Genomic DNA, 12,079 nt, shown 5'->3' with positions numbered 1-12,079 from the left:
TACTTTATACACCAAATCATGCTAAGTTTTGTTTAAAATAGTAAGAAAATAACAAATACTGTTAAAAATGGTTGTCTTATATGTCAGCCACAGACTGGTTGTAAGGCACGATCATCTTCAATAAGCAGTTTTATATCCATCTGCTTGTGAAACACAATGCTCTTTAATACTCAGGTGAATAAATAAGAAAGTACAAATGGTGTTACACTTACAAACTAGATAGAATCTTCCTAATACAATATAGTCATGAGAACAACTAGCTTTTTTAAGGCTTAGAACACCATTATACTATTGTTCAAGATGTAGCCTTGAGCATGTATTGTTAAGCTTATATGTTTGTTCTGTTTTTCTAGCTACCCAGGTGGTTTCAAGCAAGTGACAGCAACTCAGCTCCATTTGAAGGATCCAACTGCTGTAAGTGTTTCTCCTTCTTCCCTGTCATTTGTAAAGCTGATTTGTTTTCATTTTATTCGTTCCCTTAAAAGCGACCAGTTACTTGCATGTCTAAAGCTAAATTATGAACATTCTGCTAAGGGCTCTTAGAAGCTTGGCTTGTGAGAGATTTTTTGTAATCAGCATGCCTTGAGGTTTAGATTGCAAGTTGTAGTTTTCCTGATTCTTGCATGCTGTCCAAAAGAGCAAATCAAGTTCACTTGCTTCACTCATTTTTGACTGATTCACTTTCTTCTTGTTTCAGAGGTCTGACCTTTCTCATATGCAAACTGCCTCAAGTTAGACTTAGCTAAGCTGTACTTTAGCTTAACAACCCCACTACTTTTTTTTAAAAAACAGCAAGAATAATGCTAATTTTAAAACCGTTAGAAAGTACACCTGCCTCCTTCTCCCAGTAAAATGGAAATGTAGCCTTTGGTAGGTGATTTATTTTTAAAAAAAAATCTTTCTGCAATGCTGTGTGTTCAAGGTCTGTGAAAGACTTCGAAATAGTGACTACATTGAACTTAAGTTGCTTTTCTAAACATCAAACTTAAGTCTCTTTTCTATGTGGCTGTTTTAGACTACTATAGATTCTGAAAGTCAAGGTTGAAGTGTTTGATGCTGATAAAAAAAATAAAGTGCTAAATATGAACACTTTGGGATGTTGACTTTACCCAGTTCTGAAATTACTTTTACTAGGGTCAGCATTAGACGATTGATTCTTTTAAGTACTAGTGTTTCAGGACATGAGGCCCACAGAGATTAACAGATACCTGTACTTATTTTTGACTTTGAAGTGCTTTGAGTTGGGTCACCTGATACAGAAAATACAAAAACGCTTCTGCTTCATAGAGAAATTTTATTTGCTGTAAAATTCTTGGGTTCTGTCAGTTATTTTTTTATGTACAATTTAGAAATATTTGTTTGTCCCAAGACTCTTACACAAGATGTTGTACAAGTACTCGATAAAAAAGCAGTCCGCCATATGAATTTGCCTGGTTTTTGTTTTTATTTTTGCAATTTCTTTAAAGTGAAGCGAAATCTCACAATTCAGTGTTATTTGCTAGCTAGAATTTTTCAAAACAGCTTAAAAGCTTTTGAGAACAGGCTCTGAGATAGTTGTAATTCCTTTGGGAGTTATTGGTAGTTGTATGTCTGAAACGGATTCTTCAACCTTTATCATTTGAGCTTCAGGCAGACAGTGTGCACTGGGAGGCAGTACAACACAGCTTGTTTGTTAGGGCCTGAGAACTGGGTGTTCTATAAATTACTTTCTGGCATTCATTCCGAAATACTTCTTTTCTTGCCAGACTCATAGATGAATTTCTGTGCAAACAGAGGAGGATGAAGTGCATTGCCAATAACTAAAGCATGTTGGACAGAGGCTCAGCAAATGGTGATGTGGCTCAGGTCTTGGTCTAATTTATCAGAGAAATTTTTTTGAACAGAATTGTGGAGAGCCCTCAGGCCTTTCATTCTATTGAAGATGAAACATTTGGATGTTCTTCTCGTGTATTTTTGTCATAATTAGTAGTAGTGGATGGTAATTTGGCATGGTATATTCCATATGTGTAGCTCTTACAGGTTTTTACTTGCAAGTGATTTTGTGGATACGAACATTTATTTACTAGTTAAAGTGTTTTGGTGTGAAATACTTCAGGATAATGCAAAGATGGAAATTATGATGGTGTTTTATAAATATGTTTTAGAACTAGCTTTTAAAACCTGAAAAAGGATTACTGTAAAGAGAGCAATGCGTAGTCTAAGTAGCATTTGGATCTTCAAAATATGATCTAAACGATGCATAGTTATTGTGGATACTTTTATAAATCACTCCATTTTACTTCTCTGAATTAGAAAGAGACCATTTCTCTTTTAATCATGTTCAGTTCAATTCCTGTAAAGCCAGTGGAATTAGGTAGGTTTAAGGAAGCAGATTGTATCTTTCTGTGGAATCAAGTCTTCATTCTGTAAAGTGTTATTTCATCCTGGAGGCTACTGCTTTTCCTTCGCCCTTGGTCCTTTTGTATCCTGCTAGCTCATCCTGGTAGCGCATCATTAGATGAGACAATGTTATTTTTGGAAATAGAACTCTTACAGATATTAAGGCATTAAATTAATGGAAGAGACTACTTCCAAGGAAAAGGACGTTGACATAACACCTCATAAACTTGTCGTGTTATGTGGAGATTTTGCAATGGGTATGACTATTTTTAGTTTATATAAGTAATAGATTAAAGCTTGTAAGATTCCTTGAGTGTATGTAAATAGTAGGATTCCAATACTGCTTAGCACTGTTTATACTTACATATGTCTAAGTTTAAAACATACAAATCCTCAAGATAAATATTTCTGCATTACAGTTGTGTTTAAACATAGTTTCTAGTATACAGAGACATTGGTTTTAGGAAAAACTGGTACATGGCTAAAAGCTAATTAAAAAGGTTATATAATGAGTAATTTGATGTAAAATGGTTTATGTTTACATGGGGGGCTGAAAGTCATAAGTAGAGTTGTCAGAATTTAGACCTGTTTACTGCATATTATCATCCTTGATCATTTCTAGTTCCTTCATAAGGTACCAAGATAGGGATGGATGCTGATTGGATATTCTCACTTAATGGAGGTTGACATTGTCATACCTATTTTACCAATTCTGTGCCTTTATTTTCCTTGCAGGTAGTAGTTAGTGCTTCAAAAGAATTTGTGCTATATTTTGAATGTGCACGTGCGTTTTTTCATAGGATCACAGAATGATTGAGGTTGAAGAGAACCTCAGGAGATCTCTAGTCCAATCTCCTACTCAAAACAGTGTCACCTATTAGGTCAGATAGGGCTGCTGGAGAGTTAGCCAGACTGGTGGTCTTGAAAGCCTCCCATGGCAACCATTTCCAATGCTTGACTTCTTGGTTGAAAAGAAGGGGGAAAAAGAGTGTTGGGGTTTTTTTTATATCTCATAATCTGTTATGTTTAATCTCAGATGTACAATTTTGTGCCTGAGATTGACAAATTATTACTATGTTTTCCACTTCTCGATCTTTTATGTTAATATGGGGCAGTGAATACAAAAAGAGGTCTGCATGATTGTTGTTCTGCACAGAATTTAAAGTTTCATGTTAATTGTGCCAAATTTTTCATCACTTTGGAAAATTTGATTTTTATGGAGGGGTAAAAATTACAGTATGTTGGCAAAAAGATTTAAAAAGTAAATAGTCTAGCACATATGTATCTTCAGCATCTTCGAGTTCCTTTGGGAGGCATGGGGAGGGCCATGGTAACATTACTGGTGATAATGCATTATTTTAAAAAATATGACTTTAAGTTGCATCAGAGGAAATTTAGGTTGGATATCAGGATATCTTCATACAGAGGGTCATTAAGCATTGGAACAGGTTGCCCAGGGAGGTGGTGGAGTCCCCATCCCTGGACACGTTTAACAGACATGTGGATGTGATGCTGAGTGACATGGTGTAGGGTCCCTGGCAGTGCAGGGTGAACAATTGGACTCGATGATTTTAAAGGTCTCTTCCAGCCAAATGATTCTGTGTCTGTGAATCTGTTCAAAATTTATAGGATCTTCAGTTGTCGGCTCTTCTGGAGAAATAGCAGGGAATAGCTCTCATCTAGTGGAGTGGTCAGGATACATTAGAAGTGCTTATTAGAGTAAAAGAAAATAGCTTCTTCATATTTCAACCTTTTATTTCTGTGAGTTAGATTTAGTATAAATTCTTGGACTACCCAGAGTCAAAAGTGTTCAATATATTCTTTAGATGCAGCATAACAGCTTGCTGCTGTAGTTCAAAACTGCATCTCTGTTCTTGGGGTTAATGTAATACCAATATTCTGCATGGTATTACTACTCCCTTAGGATATATATTAGCAGATTACGTTAATTTCTGTTGCAGATTGCTAAGAAAAATCTGTTTGAAAGGTTTGGTGTGTTTTCTTTGGCAAGAGGGTCTTTTGAAAATAAAGGAAGCAGGTAAACCTTTTTATTTGTAATATGGCTGTTTGGAATGCATAGAAGTCTGGCAAACAAGTTTTCTTGTTTGTTTTTAATAGAACTTGCAGAGTTTTGTTTAGCTGGAAAAAATGCTGTCAGGCATGAGACCAACACTTTGAAAATTAGGCTTTGAAGTGCTTGATATGGGAAGACTAAAAGATATACTTTTAAATCTTACAGATTTGAGAAGGAGCAAAGATTACTTGGAGAAAACTTTTTTGAAAAATCTTAGAGCTTTTAATTAAAATGCCTGCTAAATATGTTGACATCTAATCTGTAGAACCAGGCAGTAATCAGGTCAGGACAAAGTTTTCAATCAATTTTTATTCTACTTCTAATTTTAAAAGTAAGTAAATATTGGCTGATTTTTTGGTTTTGTTTTTTGGGGGTTTTTTTTGGCTGCATCAGAAATTTCCCCCAGAAGAAAAGAAAAAGAAAAATCATGTTTGGCTAATACCAAATGCTCAGTGAGAGGATTGACCTTTGCAGTATTCAGAGGCTGTATTGCCTCAGACAAAGAAATAATGGGCAATAATTGTTCAGAATGAATGTTACCTGCTAGGCAAGATTATTAAGGGAGGCAGGGTAGCTCTGTGGAAATAGGCTGTGAGGAAGCCTCCGGGTGTGTCAGGGTTCTGGTTTGTTAAGCTGCTGACAGCGATACAAATGGGCTTAAAATGTTCTAATTCTCCTTTTGAATGCTTTTTAACAACCACTTGCATGTATAGACTTGCCATTATATCTGCGTAATAATGATCTTTTGCAGAAAAGCTCAGACAGAAAACATGTTTAAGTCTTGCTGTTGGTATTTGAAAGCCTGTTTTCGTTTTATCGGTAAGGGATAGGTGATATAACAGTATGTACATACTAAAAGCTGGTTACTGAAACACCAGGTATAATAGCGTTTTCTTTTATTACTATGGAGTAATGTTTTTTGGTTAAGTAGAGCAAAACTTCAAAGTCTAGATTAGTAGGCACATGGAAGTTAGTATGTCCTGGAGAGGAGAGAACCTGCTGTCTTAAAACCTCTAGGTGCTCTAAACAAGTCTTGGAGCTGGCTTGGTCTTTTGCTTTGTAGTAGACAAAAATAAATAGTTCCTGGTTAAAAAAAAATCTTAATCCATTTCTTATTTCAATTTGCAAGGCACTGGTATTAAAGAACACATTAAAATCCTAAGTTTTTAAGTGTTGAACTCTAGTGGAAAACAAAATGACATGCAATGGAAGTTTGTCCAAATGATTCTTAGAACAGTTTTAAGTGCATTCATTTCTGTTGTACTGCTCACAACTCTCAGAGATAGAAAGGTGAAGTTCATATACAGAATAGAAAACCAAGAACCGGTAGGTAAGTGTAATATCAAGCTGTACGTTCAAGTATGTTGTGTTTCTCCTGAAATTCTAACTTTTTTCAGTATGCCCTGCAATTAATCCCCTTGTTTTCTCTGGAACAGTGTGACCTTCCCATGTTCTGGAGTTGCTTCCTGGTGATTATTGGACTTAATTCAGCTGTTAGGGTAGACTTTCTTCTGGAAATTTGGCCAATTACTTTGTGCTTCTTGGGACCAGGAGTGGTATTGCTGTTGATTTCCATCTTTAAAGTATGTTTTATCTGGCAAATGATCTTTCTTAGAACTTGGTCTCCAGCAAGTATAGAGTCTGCAACTTGCATATGAGCCAAAGCCTATCTCGAAAAGTGGAATGTTCAAACTTCACAGTGTTTCAGATAAATATATTTTTAAATTTGTTCATACTCATAAAAATAAGGGTCTGAAAGTGAAAGAGTTTTACTAAAACTGCATTCAGATTCTTTTCTTACTATATTAGCCCTTTAAATTGGAAACTGAAAAAGTAGTGTCGTGTAATGGTGTGATGAAGAGCATGTCTATGCCATGAGTATATAAATTAGCCAACTTAGGAAAAAAGGTATTGCAATATTCAAGAAGATAACTGTAACTACAGCTAATAGGAATTTTGACATTCCAGAAAAATTAGGGCAGACAGCCTTCCAGTACTTTAAAAACTCCCAAATATTAATACTCTGGTGACTGTTAAAGAGTTACACATATGATGGCGGATGTCCTTATCTGCTGGAGAAAGTGTCATGGCCTTTACAGGTTGCTAGTACTAGAGATAAAGGACTGAGGAGAGGAGGCAGCGGGAATCCACAGATAACTGAACAAACTGGTTATCTGTGTTAATGAGTTTTAAACTGAGATCAAGGTTGAAGTGAGAACTGAGGGTAGGTAGACAACTCTGCCAATTTGAAATCAAACTGAAATCTACCTCTCATGTGAAATTAAAGTCCGTTATTTAAATAAACATAGTGACATTGAAAACATATGTAAGAATTGTCTTGTTACAAAGATATAGAAGGATTTATATTTCTTAGAGTTCTATTGTGTGTTTTCAGGCAGCGTTGAATCTGCATTTGGGTTTTACATGAGCTTAGCAACAGACTTTTTCTTGTAATTCCATAGCTTTCTGTTTAGAGTTGGTGTATTTTTAGTAAAACTTGGGCTTGTTCAGGAAACAGGAGCCCTTACGTAACAGGCTGTTAATATTGCTGGTACAGTCTGCCGTTTTCTGTCACACAACCTTACTGAAGTTGCAGAAGTACTCTGTATAGCTTCAGTTAAACTTGTGCTTCACCAAGTGCTTTAACTTGTCATCACACCAGGTAGAGTGAAGTTCTGCCTGTAGGCAGCATTTTGGGCAAGGAGCTGGATGTAAACTTGATCTTTCCAGGAGCTGAGTTTGGATTTGCTTTGGCTCATTTAAAAAAAAAAAAAAAAAATTCTTTAAAAAAGAAGTGCCAATGAAGAAAACTAAAACAGAAAAAACAAAAATAGAGCTTATGGTAAGATACCTATTAAAAAAAAAAAAAAAAAAATCTTTGAAACAGAAGTTGCAATGAAGGAAACTAGAGGTTTTCCAGCACTGCCATAGCCGTCCTAGCTGCCTGTGTGGCCTTCTCTTCTGTACTTAGGCTGACTACCTTGCAGGTAGTCATGATAAAAGTACGGTGCCTTGCTTAATAATACACTTCTCTGGCTTTTTACAAGTGTCAAATAATAGTTTGTCACCACCCCACCACCCCCTTTTTCTTTTCTGTTTTTTTTTCATTTTTTCTTGGCCGAGATGAATGGGGTGGATGGTATAAATCTGCCTTTAACCTGTTTCAGAAGGAAATTATGATCTGCTGCAAAAGCCAAGGGTTTGTTCCTTTTTTGCCTTTACCATGAGTTGCTGAGGCAGGGGTCATGTGTATTCCAACTCAAGCTTATCATTCCTCTTTCTCATTCTCCACTTGGGTGTAATGTATAGGCGGTCATATTTTCAAGTGGCTCATACATAAAAAGTTTTGCGATAACAGCAAAAACATAAAATTAAAATGTCAGCTGTTTGAAATGTCTAGTTAGTGAGTTTGTTTCCCCTGAGAATTCTTTCAATTTCATTGAAACTCTGGAATGGGAGAGACTATAACAGTGACATCTCATTTTCTGGTCTGGATCAGGCAAGGATTTAATGTCGTCTTCAGTGACATAGACAGTGGGATTGGGTGCACCCTCAGCAAGTTTGCAGATGACACCAAGCTGGGTGGTGCAGCTGATTTGCTGGAGGGATGGGATGCCATCCAGAGGGACCTGGCCGAGCTTAAAGAGTAGCCCATGCAAACCTCATGAGGTTTGGCAAGGCCAAGTGCACTGGCCTGTGCCTGGACTGGGATAACTATCCCTGGTATCAGTACAGGCTGGGGGATGAAGGGATTGATAAGCAGCCCTGCAGAGAATTACTTGAAGATACTGGTGGATGAAAGGCTAGACGTGAGCCAGGAATGTACGCTTGCAACACAGAAAACCAACCATACCCTGGGCTGCATCAACAGAAGCTGTGGTCAGCAGGTAGAGGGAGGTGATTCTGCCCCACTACTCCACTCTGGTGAGGCCCCACCTGGAGTAGTATGTCTAGGTCTGGAGCCCTTAGCACAGGGAAGACATGGACCTTGGAGGAGGTCCAGAGTAGGGACACAAAATGGAGCACCTCTCCTTTGAGTAAAGGTTGAGAGAGTTGGGATTGTTCAGCTTCTTCCCAGACAAGAAAATGCTCTGGGAAGACCTTGTTGTGTCTTTTCAGTACTTAAAGAGGGCATATAAGAAAGATGGGGACAGACTTTTTATCACAGCCTGTAGTGACAGGACAAGGCGTAATTGTTTTAAACTGAAAGAGGGCAGGTTTAAATTGGACATTAAGAAAGATGATTTTTTGGGTTTTTTTGTTTTTGGTTTGGTTTTTGGGGTTTTTTTTACTTCAATGAGGGTAGTGAGACACTGGAACAGGCTGCCAAGAGAAGTTGTGGATGCCCCCTTCCAGGAAGTTGGATGGGGCTTTGAGCAACTTAATCTACTGCAAGATGTCCCTGCTCATGGCAGGGGCGTTGGACTAGGTGATATTGAGCGTCCCTCCTAACCCAAACGAGTCTATGATTCTGACAGTGAAAAATGGTTTTTCACCATTGAGGATTTGTTGAAAAATGGTTTTTCACTCAAGTGAGGGTGATTTTTTTTTTTTTTTTCCTGTTGCAGATTGTTCAGTAATGCACTTTCTTGCAAGTGTGGGAGAGCAAGGAAAACAAACAAGTTCTTGAACAGCACAGAGTTTGGCAGATATACCAAAGCATTCCTTGGTTTATACTTATTGCATTTAGCATGCTTCTATCTATAGAAGCTTTTTTTGAGCATATAATTATCTGTGATCATTCATTATTTATTTTCATTCTCCAAGTCCGATGTTCATGTTAGTTTGTTGTCTCCTGAGGTTGTCAGTTCTGCAGTGACTGTACACAATGTTGAAAGTATTTTTTCATTGCTTAACTCAAGCATATAAATCAATCATCTTTTCCAGTGTGACTTTTTAATAGTCACATTTTTAAAGCTGAACTGGTCTTTGTAATGTGGTTAAAAAAATCAAATCAGATTCACCAGATTGAAGTATCTACAACAAAAATAGAGCAGCTGCTCACCTAGTTCACTGGTTTGTTTCAACAGATGTCTCTGCCACATGCTGCAGAGGAAGATGAAAAACCAGAAATAAACATTGGTTGTTTGAAGAAGTATTTTAAAGTCATTCTTTTTATTGGAATGAAATTGTTAAATAACTTGCTCTATGTATCTGTATCTATCAAACTCCAAAATTAATTGTAATTTTTAGATAAAGAAAAAATTCCCCACAGTTAGGCAGTAGGTTGTAAAGTTTCTGGATCCATGGCTTTAGATCTGGTGTATTTTGATCTTTCATTGGCTATGAGGAAAAATACTGTGTAGAAATGAAAATGTACAAAAATAGAATTACTGATGGTAAAAGGGCTGTTCGCATGAGCTGTTGTTAATATCCGTGGGTCGTCTTGCACTGTTATAGTGCCTCACTTGATTTTCAGGATTCAGTGAAAGTTCATTATCTATCTTCATCCTGCCTTTGTGTAAGCACATGATATACTGGCCTAAATAAACCATAGTTTGCTGTACAAGCATGAGTAGTTTTTATCCCTAAAAGTGCTAACTTTCATCTTCTTTTTTTTTAATAGTTGCTTATTAATTTTTGATTAGATAAGCTATCAAAGCCATAGATTACTCTGCCCCACCTGATGAATTTCTTCTGCTCTCTTGTTTTATTATATTTGTCCACAGATTTATGATATTGGCTGCATAACATCTGAAAATCTTTATGATGTTGAGGCTTCTGTAAATGCTTTTAGAGTTCTCAAGGCACATATATGTTTGTGAGACTCCTAAGATGATGTTCCTGTCTGTTATATAGTAAGATGAAAGTAATACTGGGGCCAAACTCTCTTGAGTGTTTACTAACTTCAGAAGCAAAGTAGAAATGCCTGCAAGCGTGAGAACCTGCACTTCTCATTAATTTCACTTGCAGCAGTTAATCATTCTATCTTAACTACATGGTTCCAGCTGGGAACTCAGTGTTAGTGATTGTCTCTTTTTATTTAATTTCTTTAATTTTATAAAAGAAGCAACTTTGCTTAGTACACTTCAAACTATCCAGATGCCTGGGAGGTTTGTTTGTGCTTAGTGCAGTGCATTTCAGCGTGGTTTATTGACTTCAGTTTAACATTGCGCTAAGCATGCCTGGGTGGTTTCTGGTTTGGAGCTAGTTTATGTCTGGGTGCCTTGGAGCTAACGTTGCAGGTAAGTCTACTCCTAAATGCTCTGATGTCCTTTTAAAACCGTTCTTGTCTCTCACAGTTGCGTACCTTGTTCGATATTTAAAAAGTCCATAACAATGTGCTTTGTATTTAAATTACAGGCTGTAATCTATACTAGAGTCAGTCCAAGAGAAAACCTGTTGAATTTTGTTACTTTTCACATAGTACCATGTAGTGTAAATGTACAAATTCTATTTGTTCCTGATGTTCAAAAGTGAGATTGTACATCTGGAACTAATAGCAAGGGAATACATTATTCGTATGGATAGTATGTTCATGATGCAGTGTCTGGTATGTCAGCTTTGCTTAAGATATGATGTATTAATTATACAGAAGTTGCAAACACAGCAAATTACAGCGTTAAACTAGCTGGATGCTGAGAACATTTGTTAGAGCCTAATTTTTTTTTCCTCAGTAATGGTTGTATATAAATGTGCAATACAATATGGAGTTACAGTATCAATTCTTCTCAATTCTTTTCAAAGTTGAATGATCGTATGCCATCATCCACAATGCTAAAAGCAGCTCTAAACTTTCTAAGCCACATTTTTCTCTATGGCTGATAGAGTAAGTGTTCCTTCCACAGCAGTAAGTCTAGAGCACCTTTTAAATGTGGTGCAAGAGTTAATCAGCATGGAAAAAGTTCTCTGAAAAGAGGTTTGGTGAGTAGAGGAATGAGCAGGGGAAAACACAGCTTACCTTTCTCATGTTACTTGTGGCCTTTCTGATTATTTGTTGCTGTATTATCTTTCCTCAGATTGTTAAACTGACTGTTTATAGAATGCTTCCAAAAAACCTTCAGAGAAGAACTCTGATGCAGAGGCTACACCTGTTCCCAGAAGACGTGAGTAGTTGTGCAGTTACATTTTAGTTCCTGTATGATTTGGAGGTGAATAGTGAGTGTTAGCAATAACAAAACTCTTGTCTTAAGGACATAAAATTAAGAAAAATCAAGCTGCTTTTTATTTATGTGTCTAAGTGTAACAGAAATGTTGATGCTTTTTTCTTTATTTCACAAAATTGTGAGACATGCGTAAGATTGCCTTCCGTGTTTAGGTCAAGCACTTAGCATGAAGAATGCCGTAGTGTGGACAAATTTTGGTCTGGATTTGGGGGGAGTGGTGGTGGGTTTTTAACAAGACTGTTCTCACATCAGGTTATTCCAGAAGATATACAGAAGAATCTTCTACAAGAGATTCCCCAGCCACGTGCAGTCCCCAAGAGGTTAGATGAATATACACCAGAAGAAATTGCTGCTTTTCCGCAGATTTGGACTCCGTAAGTAGCTTAGATTTTTTTAAAAGGGCACTTTGACTGAATGTGTACTGTATAAATTCTCACATTACCAGTAAGAAAAAAAAAAAGGAATTATTTTCTTCTTTATGTCATCTTGTTTTGACGAGAAGGTCATTAAAGAAGAGCGG

At 36.8% G+C, this 12,079-nt stretch overlaps 1 protein-coding gene across 1 annotated transcript; it reads left to right on the top strand.

The window, feature by feature from the left end:
- Positions 1-353: 353 nt before the first annotated feature.
- On the top strand, positions 354-11,937 carry MRPL13 (mitochondrial ribosomal protein L13; the record flags this gene model as incomplete). The annotated part of the gene is made up of 3 exons (XM_010140089.1): positions 354-414; positions 11,413-11,499; positions 11,812-11,937. Coding segments are annotated over 3 exons (274 nt in total), but the record flags the coding sequence as incomplete, so codon positions are not given.
- Between the last annotated feature and the right edge of the window lie 142 nt (positions 11,938-12,079).

Source organism: Buceros rhinoceros, unplaced genomic scaffold, assembly GCF_000710305.1.
Source record: "Buceros rhinoceros silvestris isolate BGI_N320 unplaced genomic scaffold, ASM71030v1 scaffold4837, whole genome shotgun sequence".
NCBI lineage: Eukaryota > Metazoa > Chordata > Aves > Bucerotiformes > Bucerotidae > Buceros > Buceros rhinoceros.
This window is presented reverse-complemented; position numbering and strand designations above follow the sequence as displayed.